The following is a 16,758-nucleotide window of genomic DNA, read 5'->3' on the forward strand; positions in this document are numbered from 1 at the left end:
ATCCAAACTGGCAAACTCAGCAATGAAATTAGGGGATTTCTAACCCACTTCACACTGTTAGATTTAGAAACGACTTTCCTAGCTAAGCAATGAGCAACCAAATTCGTTAATTGTTTAACAAAAGAGAAATAAATGTTAGAGAAACTCCAGGCAAGGCCTCCCTACCTTACCATGTAGTTCCATCACTGGGTAACACCCCCTTCGACGACTATGGTGCCAATCAGATCCCTCTTACTTTTTGGGTGGGGAACCAATCTTCGCGAACCGGACCAACCCCCACCTTGTCGACTAAGGTGTTCTTGCGGATCTAGGGAACATTCACTTTGTGACTCGTCCATTTTGGCGTAGCTCGGGATTGGTTACATAAAGGGAAATGGTAAAACAAGTAGAAACTATGAATACATACTTTTCGTAACAATCCCCACAAACGGCGCCAATGATAGTTTTATCGGACCAAGTCTACCATAAATTGTGTATGTATGTACATAATGTTGGGTAAGAAAATAATAATTTTATTACCATAGCCGTTAGGTCCAAAGAGTACGTATCGAGCTAACGGTCCAAAAAATAAATAAATGATACCCAAGTAGTAGACTAAAAACAATATCAAACAGTAATGTCCAAAAGTGAGACAGGGTGCCCTTTTATAGTGTTAAAACTCATTTCATGGCTTGACAAGTGTATGATCCAATTTATCTTTCATATTTATCACCCATGTGTCCATGCCTTGCCTCATGTCTTCACCCACATATCAAACTTCTCATCCTTTTCTCTACCTCCTCCCCTACCCCTCTCTATACACCTTCACGCCACGCCACTGTCGCAGCCTACCATGGCCACGGCAGGGGGCGCTTGCCACTTCACACTTGCGGGGCCAGTCGTTGTCCACCCTTTATCCTTACATGGGTCAACAAGTCTTTCCTACCCACACCTTCAGGCTACCATGCCTCTTATACCACCCTCATTGGGCCACCCTTCCTCCTTTACCACCCCCCATACTTGGGCCATCATTCATCCTTTACCACCCACCTTCTAGGTCATAAAAGAACCCTTTATTTCTTCTTAGGGCAACCCCAATAGGGGGTTCATCCCCTAATTTTAGAACAGTAAAATGTACATGGATTACTTTTTAACAAATGGGAAGGCAAAATTTGGACTGAATCTTTCGCCTGCAAAAACAAGAATTATGTCAGAAATATGGGGTCCACTTTGCTAGCTTCTCTCATTCTCTCTCTTGTGTGTGTTGCATAACTGTGGGGTCCACTTTGTTTTTTTTTTTTAAAGAATCAACTTTTATTGTTTTTTATCTTTTTTTTTTTTTTTCTATTCTATCACATCTTCTCTTTGCTAATCACACCTACAAAAACTTCTCAAAAACCATACCAAAATCTCCACTATTGAGGATGCCCTTAGGCCAAAACTCTTCTAATAAAATTGGGTCCATGGCCCCATCAATCAATCATTATTTCATGGACCATAGTTTACACAACCGTGTGGATGATGAATAAAATGTACATTTTTAATATGATAGCCTAATCCTATCGAAACTCCTTTGTTGTTTCGTGTCAGGCTTTCCTTTTGAGCTTCTTCGATCCAATTATTTTTCTTGGACCGATCCATTTTAATCAACCTAGTATACCTTTTATCATGTACATTATTTGTATATTGAAGGTACATTATTTGAAAGTACATTATTTTGTATACTACTCCGTATCAAATAATGTACAATCAATACATAAAATAATTACATTTAGTATATTAAAAATGTATTTTTTATTCATGGTCCACATAAAATTTTGCCCCACCTATAATATAGATTTATTTGTAAGTCATTTAAAAATTTAAAATATATTTATATTTGAGTAATGTATTACTTATATTTGTAACATGTGTTATTTTGTGAGATTATAATAAGTTATATATGATAAAAATTATTTAACTTGATTAATTAATTTATGTAAAATATATTCAGTGATTTAATTATGAAAGGTATTTTAAAACATAGTTTATACTTTACCAGCATCATATTAATAGAGAATATATATGTTGTTTATTTGAACCATTTTATGTAATTAATTATGTTTAATATTTTTTATGAATATTTTGAATCACATTTTGATTTCTTATTGTCAGTCATAATGATTTCAAAAGTTAGACCAAGTTAATAAATTCTGGTTTTAGAATGAGACAAAATTGACAAAAATAAATAAATAAATAAAAAATAACTCAAGTTATGAAATTGATATTTTTGCAAGTAAAATCATGGGAGAATTACATTTTTGTCCTCTAGTTATACTCGTAATACAGATTTAGTCCCTAAATTATATGCATAACCTTCTGTAACCCCTAAGTTATACATAAAGTGACGATTTTAGACCTTGAAAGGCCAAATCAGCCACTTTATTAAGTGACAAATTGGTGGTAGAAATAATTCTCGATAGACTAAAATCGTCACTTCGTGCATAACTTAAGGGTTAAAGATGGTCACACACGTTTGTACCACGAGTATATGCAATTTTCCCTAAAACCATTTAACGCCTGTTTGATGTAAAATAAAAGGGCCAACAATGCAATATGATAAAACACACTCCTTTTCATGGCAAGTCCAATAACTATGGACGCCTATTTATTTATACACCCGGTACATCAACGTATAGTGTATACCAGGTCAAATATGATATCTCATCTCTGGCTTCTAGGAGTTATCTATCATTTCATCTGGGCATAGCAACAGAATTATGGAAGAGTAGCTAAGCATGGGGTACATGTTGGCATCGAGAAAATGAGCATACTGTTTCAGTGCTGTTTTCTTCTCCGGAACATCATCACCAAGAAAATCAAATGGAGCTTGCTTGCCGGTGTCCACCAACGGCTCCCACCGATAACCACCTCGTTCCGGCAGCGTAACTGTCACGGGCAGGTGGCTCGCATTAAAGGCAATGTATATTTCTCCCTTCACTTTGTCAACCTGCAATATTCATTTTTGCATGATCTATCTATCAGTTTCAGAGTTCGATGATAAACATCCCCATGATTGTTACTCTTACTTATTACCAAGATGATAAAAGATTTGTTAGCTTACAACTTTGTTATGTATGTTGGTGTTTGGTAAAAGTCATTTAATTTATTATTGGAATTATAGATTAAAATATTTTCCATAAGGATTATCTTATTTAGCCAAATAATCCATAACTAGAATGGATTATGAATCACTTTGTATCTAAAATAGCATGCTTACATAAACTACACCTGCATTGTTTTCAAGTCATAAGGAAGACTGGGTTTGACTAATGGCATGATATGGTCTATATGGTTGAGGCCGGCGAAGGGCCAAGTCTAGCACAGTAGCACCCTATCTCTCGAAAATGTGTCAGTATAAGAAAATAAAATTGTGTCTTAGCTATAGCTTTTGATCCTAACAAGCGGTATAAAAACTGTGAAATTAAGGCTGATAGGTGCTGGGAAGGGGAATTGTGGGTGGAGGCCGGTGAAGGGCCAAGGTGCTTGATCCTAACAGTCTACCTATGCACGTTTTAGCCTAAAAGTTGGTCAAACAAAACCTCCCGGGTCACGGACACTTCAAGCCTGACCTCTTAAATGTTTTTTTGAGGTCTCCCCTTTGTTCAACTAACCACTTCAGTAATGCTCTGAGGCCACCTAGTATTCAAGTGAGGCCTCCAAAGGAGCTCTTCTAAGGTCTCTCATCCACCACTAGAACAAGGCTAATTCTTTAGCATTGCTGCTACATCACAATATTGTCTATCTATCCTCTGCATCACATTCCAAGGATTGTCATCTTCTTATTCACTCTCCTTTACAACTATTATATATAGGACGCTCCAACTTCCTGATAGGGGATAGCAATCAAACATAATAACAACACAACAAAAGAGCTAGCTTTCTCATTTAAATACTAAATCTCTTGCAATTCTAATACTCCGTCCATTCCATTTTTATTCGCCATTTTGCTTTCCAAGAGTGTACTACATACATTTTTCATCCCAAAGTATTGAAATATATTTCTTCATTTTGAGATCTCAATTATGGTTTCAAGCACCCTTTTGTAGTTTACTAAAAACTTACGTTTCCAAAATTTAAATTTATCATATCATAAATCAAAATTTGGTCAAATTGATTCAAAGCATCCGGTAGCATCTGACGATTTCATGTTTCAAAACGTAAACTGGTTTTATTGCGTTATTGAAACCACACAAGGAATTGTAAAAATGTTCAGAAAACAATACCAGTGTAAATGCTACAAAGCGACTGCCTTCTGACCAATCCGGCACCCCTGGAGCATGACCATGCCATTGCAGCCGCTCTGCTGTTGGGAAATCATCCAAGCCAAGTGACTCAGCTTCACTGCAAAGCTCAAAGAGTAGTGATGATGTTATCACATTTATGCATGTTTTTATAGCTATTTTGATTCATCTCAGTAACAAATTTATTTAATCGTGCCTATTTAATACGTGTTTTCCTTGCTTTCTCGTTAGAATATGGTTTTACACTTGTTTTGAATGTCTTACGGTGTTTGGTAGTGTTTTTTTCACTATTACAGGCTAAGTGTAAAAGCAAGGGGAGATTTTCAAGCACGACTGGATCAAAAAGAGGAAGAAGTCGAAGCATCAGAGCCTCGACGCGTCGAGAATGCGGAATGCTGAAATTTGGAATTTTCCTAAAATAATCCCATTGGGTTCCCGCTATAAAAGGATCATCTTCCATCAACCCTAGAGTTCTTCTTTTCCCAGATTTTGGTATTGGAAGGCAACAAAGAGCAAGAACCAAGAGGACTAATTTGAAGATTTACAATTAGCTTTGGAGTGGAGAATTGGCTAGGAAGATTCGGGAGAATTCTTTCACTCTTTCTCTTATTCCTTTTGTTATTTGTTTATCTTTAAAGATTGTATTGATTGTTATTATGGCCATGAGTGGCTAAAACCCTTAGGGATTTTTGGGTGAATTTGTTTATGAACTTATGTACCTAGTTCTTTAGTTCTTTAATATATTTATGTTTGGTTTTATGATTTGTGTTGCAATCTTGTTTTCATCTGTTGTTGTTAGTAATTAAAGGCCTAAATTACTTGCTTCACAGCCATATTCATGTCATAACGAGAGTTAGGCATAAATTAGGGCACACACAATTGCACTTGACAGTTATACCTTGAGAAAGGACAACTTGGTTGAGGAATTTATTCTAGATTGTTGCGCATCGAGAGATGGTAGTAATTGGGAATAAATGAATGTTGTTCTTCGTTCTGATTGAGTGTTTAAGCCACGAGAGTGGAAATTCACTAGGGATAGAGATTACGAGAGTAATTCGATTCCACATTGCATTCTCACACAAGTCTTAATTCCAAACTAAATATTAGTATATTACAACTTTAATTGGCACTAGGTGAGTAAACATTGCGATCCCAAGAATCCTGCTTTGCTCTATTGCTTACAAAACCTTATTAATTTATTTATTCTGCCTTTTATTTTCTACAATTATCCAATCTTCAAGTTTCGTTCAGATTAGTTCCATATGAGTAACCTAGTAGCTAGTGCTTAGTACCCCATCTCCCTGTGGTTCGATAACCCGAATACTCCGGGTATTATTTGTTTGCCCCAAATTACCGCAATCAAGTGATCAAGCTACAATTACGCTGAAAATCAAGAAAAAAATAATATACTTACTGGCGGAACTTGGTCATATGGCAGCAAAATCTGAAAAAATCTGTGGAGGACTCATCCTTCTTATCCCATCTGAAGTAGTTAATCTACAGCCAAAGCGTTAGAGAGTTGGATTACAAATGGAATTGCACCTGATAATAAAAGGAGAACAATAAGGTATCAAGTTATTACATAATTATCATGGCAATATGTGTTGTTGTTTCCTCCTTTTGTATGGCCATACTCGTCACCCATATAGATCATTGGAACACCCTGAAGTTAAATAATACAAAACCATAAAAAATTGAAGAAGAAATCAGGGAATATATCAGGCTAATATTATAGAGGAAGAATAAATGTATAGCAATTTTAGTTGAAATGCTTGAATCTATTGACAAAATTAGAATATTATCATTTGACAGAAACTGTAATGAAAATACACGTTTTCTTGTCAATTAAGAGAAGTGCATGGGAAAAAAGTTACTCCCTCCATCCCATTATACTTGTCCTGCTTTCCTTCTTAGTCTATTCTAAAATGATGTTCACTTTTTAGTAATGATACAAGCTATTACCCTTTCCCTCCCCTAATTTTGAACATGGAATCAAAAATGAAGAGAGAGAAAAAAAAAGAGTCATTCTCCATGCATTCGATATGGAACTTTAATACACAAACACATATGTATATGTATATATATGTATTAAATATTTATAATACATATTTAATACATATATTATATACACAGCAAAGTGACAGGATAAGCAATTTAAAGTCATTATTCATTATACTAGTGATCAAAACTGTGAAACAGAAGGAATATAAATTTATCATTAGGAACCAGAAATGAACGATGCACATATATCTTTCAATTGCTGAACCTCAAAAGAGTGGAGAATCTTACTTGGGAAACCATTAGACAGAGGAAGAAATTTCGCATTTGCCTTTTCCTCAATTTCTTCACAGAGATACTTGCAAACTCTCCCTCCTGAATTACATAGATGAATCAGTAGTGTATATATTCCTCAAATACAATTTCTATTGTTTATACATTATTATTAGGAGGCAACCATACACAAATATTAGCACTGTACTAAGACAATGATTTTGAACGGGAAAAGAAACCACCATCTGCAACAAATCTTCTTTGTATTACACTACCAATCCTAACACCCAACAATAATTTCTTCATAGAGACACAAGTGATGCTCATTGGCACCCTCTATATACCTTCCACTAAAAAGATCTATCAATTCCAGGATTTTTCTTTATGAAACAACATTGGGTCATCATCTGAACTTTTCACAAATAAATACTTATATTCATCAATTAAAGAACTCTCAGGAATTAGATCAAATGCATGGCATACAACCTGTACACTAACATCATTATAATGTCAATGAGGGCTTGAGTCAAGGATGTCAGCCTCATCGCAGGGTTCATTATAAATTTGTAGACTGGGTATTTCTAATAGTATTTTCCATAGTATACCCTCTCTACACAGTGAACTCCAGTATGTTAGTATACCTATCTTTTATCTGATCATGGACTTTGTGTAAAACAAAGGAGATGTTCAATAACACAGTTTACCTGGCCACAATTCCAACTATTATTGTGATTCTCTCCATCTTTATTGTCTTCCCCATTTGCCATGTTGTGTTTATCATTATAAGTCACCAGATCAGCCAAAGTGAAACCATCATGGGCACACACAAAGTTTACGCTGTTCCAAGGTTTCCTTCCTCCTTCCTTACAAACAAATAGCAAAATAGTTACAGCAATTCAGTAATTGATTTCCCAAAGTCATAGCTGGCTGGTTAAAAGCATTTAACTATGAATATACCTGGTATAAATTAGGGCTTCCACAAAGGCATTCAGCAAAAGCCCCTGAAAACCCATCTGTACCTTTTATGAACTGTCGCACTATGTCACGGTACTGAAAGAAACAAAAACACAGAACTAGTTATCAGTTTCTCTAAGAGGACATTATTGGTTGATTTCTTACATTAGAGGAAAATACATGTGTGACACCATAAACTACATGTATATTATAGAAAAAACTGTCATCTACAAACACCATTGAAAAAATAAACTGTAATTAATTCATTAAAACAATTTCTAAATAACCAAGGAATCCGCTTCGCGTCTTATTACTAATACTAACGTACAATGATAAATGCAGAGAGGTAAGGAGGAGCATGAAGAAAAGAAAGAAGCTAAACAAAGCTAGAATTACAAGATAACTGTATCGAGACTGACCTTCCCATTCCACTCTGACCAGATACCCCAATGAGGAAATGCACCAACTTGGTACAGGCCTCCACAATCCCATGCTTCAGCTATAAGCTACTTGAATAGTTAAAAGTACATTCAGTTAGCTTGTTAATAAGAATTATAATAATGCAGAAACGCCAGTAATGATTTTAGTTACAATGTGTATAAATTAACAACTAAGGTAAATTATTTTCTTAAATGCAGACTAATAACAGTTACAGAACAGACAGGAAGTCGCTAGATTTAACCAATGAAGGCTTTCTACCTAAATAAGATGTGCATAGATAAGCAGAAAATAATGTCAAAATACTTCAGAAAGTGCTCAGACATTGTTAATCAATTGTTAACATCTATTATGATACTCTTATAAAAGAAGGGGATGAAAGATGAAGCTTTGGTTCCCAAAGGAGAATAAAGAAGGAATTTGAATACCTTTACTCCAGTTAGTATTGGATCGCTGCTAATCATATCGATTAATGGTGGGCTAGAGAGAGGAGTTCCAGTTGTGAGCATGTCACCTTCAATTGAATTTCCATAAACATTAGCAGCATCCCAGAGACTGGAAAACAAAAAAGAAAAATACATGTTTCTCCATCTTTTGAATAAAGCAAAAAAGTATTAGGCTTTTCCATAATAGGAACAGAAACAGAGAAACAAATTTCATGTTTCAGTACCTGCTACTTCTCGTCAGGATGGAAGCAAGATCAAAGCGGAAGCCATCAACATGCATTTCTATAACCCAATACCTGTCAGCAGGCAATTTTTAGTTTTCTGATAACCTGAGGATATTTTACCAGACAACCACGCAGGTGGTGCAAATAATCATGGGGGGAAATGCAGCTCATAGCCTCATAGAACTGAGTATACTTTAAGTACAAAAAGGAAAAAAGAAAGAGGTGAAGTACTTGACAAAGATGTAATCTTATTCCAAAAAAGTCTCTTTTGCAACCCCAAAATTGATATAAATATGAAGCATGTGAAAGTGAATGTGCATATTATAACAGATATAATATATGTGATTGTGTGCATAATAATGAGACCACATAACCTCTACTGTATCCTCTATAGATTTAACCTAACATAACCTACTTACCTACACCTAGGATTGGATGTTATTCACATTATCTTAATTCCAAATTCAAACTGAATGTTGAATTTTAGATGAACCTGATTGGTCATTGGTTCAAATATTATTAATTATTGTATATTTGAATATAAATTCTGTTCCAATATTGCATGTTAAAATTTCATCTATGCTTTATTTGAAGATGAAAATCGTAATCTATAAATGCATATAATTATAAATGATATATTAATTTATTAATTAATTGAAATGTATTTACCTGAATTGAACATTTCGAAAATAATTCAAATATTGAGTGTCAAAAATATCAATTGAAACATTGATTATCCAAAATAAAATTCAAATCTCACTCTCAAACAACCAACACATGCTAGACGCCTAGACCATCATCATCATTTGATATTATTATCACTCATCATTGACATTTGTATTTTAATATTAAGAAAATAATTTAATTCCAAATAACTTTGTATTTTATAAAATTTTTAACATGTTTTATAGTTTTCCAATAGAAAATGAAAACTTGGAAAAATTTGAAAAACTGAGAATGAAAAATGGAAAACAAAAAATTGTGCTAAATTCTTTATAATCAGACTTCTCTTCAAAATGCCCAAAATACGGTATATATTCATGTTTCACAAGATGTGTTTTCTAAATTTAGGTATATGCTACATCTCCATGCACCTATACCAATAGCCACATAATGCAATTTCTTCTCTAGAATTTCCAGTTAATTTTCAACTAAGGCATATTCACAATAAGTTTAATTATAGATATTATCATATTAACACCTTTGGAAAAGTTTTTTCTCTGAAAACACACATGATATTTCTTAGATTGAAGTTAAATACTGATTAGATGATAAGGTATAGACATCAAATACAAGGCACAGAGAATAACTCACCTCAAGCAATCCAATATAAATTGGCGTGCAACAGGATGGTTACAGTTGAAGGTATTTCCACAGCCGGAATAATTATAGAACTCTCCCTACAAACGCAATAAAATAAAAAATTGTAAGGAAAAAGATATGGGGCTTAATAAACCCAATATGAGCTCACAAAATTAAAACCATTAGAAAGCATATATTGCCTTAAACGGCATATAAAAATATAAAGTACAAATAAAAGGTATAATATTATAACATTTCAACAATCATTAGTACTCCATATATAATTATTTTCTTATACAAACTGAAAACAAATATGTGGGGGCATGTGATTCTCCTGCACATGGAAGTTAGGTTGTTATCCATTAGAACTGAAGAATATTCTAGTTTATAAAAATAAAATAAAATATGAACAAATAAAATTTCCAATTTATAAAAGTTCTAGCTTAATAATGCTGTGGAGGCTATGTAAAATAGGCTGCTCATTTATTACAAACACTGAAAGATATCAGTGCTTAAAAACAACATTGTATAATCAAGTCTAATACAAATTCTATGCAGATCCACAAACCAAAGGTAAAAAAATTAAAAAAAAATTAAAAAAAATAAAAAATAAAAAATAAAAAATAAAGAGGCAAAGAATTTGAGCTACTGAGAATTCAAAGAGGAAGCACCAAAGCACACATATAGGATATGGCATAACTGAACCAAAAAATTGGTTCTTATGCTAAAAACTAAGGTTAGAAGCATTAAAAGATTGGCATTCAAGTAAAATACCTTGGGTGCAAGCATATAAAAGACACTGTTGTCAACACCTCTAAATGAGAACATGGGACCATTCTCATTCCCTTCCGCTGTGTGATTGAAAACAACATCCATGATTACCTGTTGGAGTATAAGTAAGAGTTTAGAATAACACAACAAAAATGAATGAAAGATGAGGAAGGAGAGCCTTTCACCTCGATTCCCCTTCTATGTGCCTCTCTAACAAGATACTTGAACTCATCTATGGCACCAAGACCAGATTTGTGCATCCCAGCAGATGAATACCTTCCCATTGGAGAAAAGAAATTGACAGTTGAATAGCCCCAAAAGTTTACCCTAATCAGAAAAAGGTCCATGGGAACACAATGAACAACAAGGCAAAGAATCCATTGAAAGGTAAAGCAACTATCAAATTAGCACAATAACAACAAAAACTTGTAGCATTTAAGTTGAGAAGAAATGTCCACCAGAAACAATTTGTGATAATAATTATGGAGTAATACTAGTTCTTACAACAAAATTTGATCAAACTTAATAGCATAAAAGATGAAACATGACCTTTAGTTTGTAAAGTGAATTGTTGTTAATTTGTTATAATCTTATAAAAGGGTCACTCAATTGGGCTATAATACAAATTAGCTAGTCTAACCCCATGGACAAAAGCTCTGGACACCACCAAAGTGTACCCAAAGTGTATCGAACATGCTCTGATACCATGTTATAAACTAAGATTGTGTTAAGGTCACTCAATTGGGCTATAATACACATAGGCCAAACCACACTAAAAGATGAATCCAACCAATTAGTTAGTCTAACCCATGGCCTTATAAACCCATTACCCATATACTCTCTCTTATTTTATCAATGTGGACTCTTAACAGTTGTGTTTCATCCACTAGACATAATTATATTTCTTACCATATAATCACTGTTAATCTTTGCTTCTATTCTCTGTATACCACCGAAATGAATTTCCACTAACGGTCCACAAGAACACATTTATGCATATGGAAGCCTGGAACTATGCTGCTCATGCCAAGTTAGACAAAAACTTGATATCAAGGTGCAATAACTTATTTTATCAAAAAGGTTGGAGATGGTATACAGTATACTTCATCTACCCAAGGCAAATAAAAGCCCTTGGTCTGTTTTTGGATTCAAGTTCCATGTGCAGGGTTGTCTGAAATCTTTGTGGCTCATAGTTTTATGAATCTTCTTTTGCACCAAAACTGAATTTTGTCTGGAGAAAACCTACTTAAATCTCCTATTTGTTACTTCGTTTCATACTTCCCCATTTTTTCTTTGGTAAGCAGAGAAACAGAAAGTAATGTAGATTTATAGTTGAGCAATAGCAAAAATGTCCTGAACTTCAGATATTCAGAAGCTAACAACGATCCCAACTATTCTGCTAAACTTCCATTCCTCCAAAAAAGATATTGTGAATTCCTCCTGCAAAGAAATCTTCCTCAGAACACTCTTTGTTTTTTTAGTTCCCTCAAAATGCCATAAAATGAACCTGATCTTCTATGTTTTCAAATGTTTCAGGGAGATACTTAATCATCTTGGGCCACACAGCACACCATAAAAAAGAAACTGGAAAGAGATTCCACTCATTCAGCAGCCTTCCATTGGAACCCACATTCTGCCAGTTTAAAAACTTCATCACCCTAGAGATATCCACTATGTTAGGTGAATCTGTTATTGAAATAACTGCTACTTAACTCCTGCTCCTTGTACATCTATATTTGCTCATATGAAGTTCAGCAAAGCAATCATACTGTGAGAAAGACAGTCTTAGCAATCATAACATTCATAAATGAGCATCTCAATTCAATGCCTACAAAGTTGACCCACAGTTAATAAATATCCTCTTACTTAAGAATCAAGGAGAATGTAATTCTTCACAGGACTGGACAATTAGAAGACGGGTACAAATTGTTAATCCAATACCAGAACCATATAATCATTAGAGCACATCATCAATTGAAATTGTACAAATATACTTTAGAAAATGCGAACACTTACTTATAGTCACCCAAGACAGGATTATAGCTATAGTACTCCAGTTCATTGAATTCATGACATGGCATTAGCTCTATGCAGTTGACACCCAGTTCCTGCAGAATTTATATAACACTTAAAATAGGTTAAAGAAAAAGACTAATGACTTAAGCTATATGAGTATAAATGGGTTGTTGAAGCTTCCAAAAATAGCAATAAACATGATAATTATTGGCAGAAAAAACCCAAACCTTTGTGCCTTGTAATATCTACTTTAAAACTTGGTAAAAAAAAACCCAAACCTTTGTGTTTTGTGACAATTATAGCCAATTCTGCATATCAATTATATTAAAACCTTCAAATTTTGACAAAGTATTTTGTAACAATTATAATTTTCAATCCAAGAAACAATCCAATCTAACTTGGCTTTCATGAATTTGTGCACAAATTATTTAAAAAATTACAACATAACATCATTTTTGAAAAACATAATGTATACAAATGTCTACTTTATACAATTAAAAGTTCAAAATTAAACTCTTCAAAAAAATATGTTACATATATAAAAGCATGTTCAATAATTATAGCCATCAATTAATACCTAAATAGAGCGAATTGAATTATTTTAGGGTTAGATACTTTTTCTTTTTTGAACTATATATGATACAAAGGTTTGGGTTTTCCACCAAATTTTAAAGGTTCAGATATAATTGTCATAAAGGTTTGATTTTTTTTTTCCACCAATAAGCCTAAATATAATAGAAAGGATGCTAAGCAACCTTTTTGGTCTAGCATATACGATTTTTATTTTTTAAATAAAGAAGATAAAGGAAAATAATTCTGCAAATATATGTACTCTAGTTTTTAATCTTGAGCATCACAGAAATTGAAGAACCTCTGCTCCATAACCAAAATTTCTATTATTTCTCAACTTAGACTAATAAATCATTAACTGGTCCAGTGACTCCCATCCACACTTTACAGTAAATCTTATGGAGAGATTCTCAGAGTACTAGTTATGATTTAGATAACTAAATGGATAATGTTTCCATCTCAATGTCTCATCTGAGTAATACCTGACTTCAGCTAAGCAGTCTCTTAACAGTCAGATTTACCAAAACAGCAAATTGAGCGATCCATAAACAATTAGATTTAACAAAATGGCAAATGTAGAGCAGTCCCTCAATAATAAGATTTGTTTGTGCACACATATATCCTTCAAACAGTCAAGTAAATTGCAATCATTTAGAATTCACTGATATATTTATTTTCCTATTCCTTTACAGCTGTAAGCATAGTAGTATATACGGAGTAATATATTTATTCATTCAGCGGCCTGTAGAAGTGGTAAGTTGGTTATTTTACTTAGTCCAATCTCACTGTCTATCCCATCCTTAATCCCCCACAACCCCAGCCTTGCAATTCCCCCTTATCCCCTCATTTGAACAAAAAATTCTTCTAACATCTGAGGAATTAAATCTTCCAATTGATGACCTAAAACCATACAAAATTTATATTCAGATATTTACCTTCAAGTGATCCAGTTTCTCCACAACACCACGGTATGTACCAGGAAATTCCGTTCCACTTGACTCATGCTTTGTAAATCCACGAACATGCATTTCATAAATTACAAGATCTCTCTGAGGAAACTTTAATGGCAGATCCCCTTCCCAGTCAAACTAACCAAAATCAAAGAAAAAACTAAAATGATAAATTGATAATATCTTCACAAGTAGTGTGAGCACTGAACAACTAAGCACCGACACATGAGATGAATTTGACAAGAATTTAATGTATTACTTATGGAATAAAATAAAACCAAAATGAAATTGCTGCTAACAGACCAATAAACTACAATCATAATCATATAATGGTACTTCAGACAGCTAACTTGAACTGAATTCATTAAGATGGATATGCTAGGTCCTTACATTAAACATGGAATAATGGAACAGAATGGAGGAATAGAACCTTTGTAGCCAAGTCCTACAATGAGATTAGAACTTAATCGAGAGATAACTTTCAATTTTTGGCAGAACAGGACAGAGCATAACTTTCATTTTTCTCATTTTGAAACAGATTTTGTCCAGCATTGCATAGACTTGGGAGGTTAGCTTGGTAATTTAGAGATAATATAGCATACAAAAAATGAATAAATAGATAAATAAAACAAAATCTAAAGGGAGCTATAATTAGCGTTGAATGTATTTTTGTTTCTACCAATACTTCAATCGCAAAAGCATTTCCTGTGAAGAATGCATGCTAATAAGAACTGGGACTATCAATATTGAAAATAGCAACTACAATCAATCTTTAGGACCTCAATGAGTATGGAATGAATGAAATCTCTAGCATAAAGTTTCAATCCATGTAACTAAAGCACCTCATCGGCGGACGGTAGCATGCAGGCCATTGGGGACCAACAATCCTTCTCAGGTCCCAAAGCACCAAATTCTGCTCTGCTTACAATGGCCTATATAGAAGTTAGGAACAAATCAGAACATATAGATAAAAAATTCAATATATCAATCAAACAAAAATCATCTAAAGAAGAAGATTTTGTGATATCTGCAATTTTTTACTATTATGAAACCCTAACCTTAGCATAAGGATCCAAAAGTATCCTAGTTGAATCAAAGTAATGCCCTTCTTCAGGAGCAAACTTCCCATCAAAACTGTAACCATAGAGCATATTATCAAAGTCTCCCTTGAGAAATACATGCCAGACATCTCCAGTCTTATTGATAGATGGATCCAAAGGAATCTGCTCCGTCACTTTTTTCTGCAGCAGTAAATAAGCAATTACAAAACCACATATTGAAAAGCAAGCCACATAATTTTTAAGGCTGAAAAACAATTTAGAAAGACATGTCCAGTAATTAGGAAGACAACTTAACTTAATGCAAGTCAAATCAGTAGCTCATTAATGCCTCAAGTCTAAAGAGATGTCTTGTATTAATGACGAATTGAATGCTTATGTTTGACAATTATTAAAAAAAACAAAAAATTTAAAAAAAAACTTCTTTTCAGTAGTCATAAGCCAAAAAAACACTCAATTTAGTGCCAAAAGCCATTTCAATCTTGAAATTTGACAACTATTAGTCAAATTAAATTACATTTGAGACCATAAAATCAAAAGCAGAAAACAAACATTGAATCGTGTTTAGATCGAGAGCAACACATTCCTTGATTTCCATCACTCTGAAGTCAATCATTTCAATGAAGAAAAATATCATCTTTTTTCATTATTTTCTAAAATATGAGAAAATTCAGAGAGAATCACCTGAGGTAAGTCGGCGAGACTGATCAAGTAGAGGGCTGCTGACGTGGCATTGCTCGAAAAGACAGCGAAATTGATCCCGCCCTCTCTAGCGGTGGCGCCGAACGGTGTCGGATGCCCGGAGAAAACCTCGAAACGACGACGTAATTCGTACGGTAGGGGCTTCTCCACCACCACCGCCGTAGTGTCGGACTCACCTCCGCCATCAATGGCCGCATTAACAGCGAGCACTGAAGAAGGTCTCGCCTTTTTTCCAAATTCAGCAAAGTAATTCTGCAGAAACCCGAAATTTAATCCAGTTTTGCGGATGTTTGAACTTCTGGAGTGTAGTTTGGGGGAGTATGGTGAGATTGAAGGAGAGTGAAGCAACTCCATTTCGGAATTGAGCAAGTAATCTCATCAAAGAGTTAGCCTCTATACATCTCGGAGTACGTACAGATTAAGACTGCCATCCAGACAATCAGTGATCAATTAACTTTTTCTGCGTGTCATATTAGGACAAGGGCTAGCATCCGCGATTTTTTCATGAGTTTTTTTTTTTTTTTTTTTGACTGATTTGGACGAGAGTGGAGAGATTTAAATAGTGTTGAGAGTGAGAAAGGGAAAATAATAATGAGTAAATACTCAAAATGGTCCCTCCACTATAGCTAAATTTACAAATTGGTCATCGACTTTCAATTTCAACTAATTAAGTCCTTAATTTTGTAAATTTGACACGATTTGGTCCTCCATCTATTTGACCGTTTGTTGACCGTGACCTTTGAGGATATATATGTAATTTCACGTGTAAAGCTCAAGAGAACACTCTTGGAGGT

General features: G+C 34.1%; 1 protein-coding gene across 1 annotated transcript; it reads right to left on the reverse strand.

Moving 5' to 3' along the window:
- Window positions 1-2,548: 2,548 nt before the first annotated feature.
- Window positions 2,549-16,486, reverse strand: LOC109182993 (isoamylase 1, chloroplastic). The gene is made up of 18 exons (XM_019333210.1): window positions 15,947-16,486; window positions 15,263-15,445; window positions 15,047-15,136; window positions 14,190-14,342; window positions 12,685-12,776; window positions 10,854-10,995; window positions 10,672-10,779; window positions 9,910-9,995; window positions 8,596-8,667; window positions 8,354-8,480; window positions 7,907-7,993; window positions 7,491-7,583; window positions 7,238-7,396; window positions 6,552-6,635; window positions 5,845-5,925; window positions 5,677-5,759; window positions 4,245-4,362; window positions 2,549-2,968 (listed from the first exon to the last, which is right to left on the reverse strand). The coding sequence occupies exons 1-18, from the start codon at window positions 16,316-16,318 to the stop codon at window positions 2,696-2,698; spliced, it is 2,403 nt and encodes an 800-aa protein (XP_019188755.1). The 5' UTR covers window positions 16,319-16,486; the 3' UTR covers window positions 2,549-2,695.
- Between the last annotated feature and the right edge of the window lie 272 nt (window positions 16,487-16,758).

This window comes from Ipomoea nil, unplaced genomic scaffold (genome assembly GCF_001879475.1).
Source record: "Ipomoea nil cultivar Tokyo-kokei standard unplaced genomic scaffold, Asagao_1.1 scaffold1075, whole genome shotgun sequence".
Classification (NCBI taxonomy): domain Eukaryota; kingdom Viridiplantae; phylum Streptophyta; class Magnoliopsida; order Solanales; family Convolvulaceae; genus Ipomoea; species Ipomoea nil.

Bases quoted from the DNA above. Each gene is read 5' to 3' on its own strand.
- LOC109182993 (XM_019333210.1), bottom strand. From the start codon at position 16,318: ATGGAGTTGCTTCACTCTCCTTCAATCTCACCATACTCCCCCAAACTA. The intron at 7,397-7,490 runs GTATATTCATAG...TTTGTTTGTAAG, and splicing joins GAAGCCCTAATTTATACCAG to GAAGGAGGAAGGAAACCTTG. The intron at 4,363-5,676 runs GTAAGTATATTA...TGAGCTTTGCAG, and splicing joins CATATGACCAAGTTCCGCCA to TGAAGCTGAGTCACTTGGCT.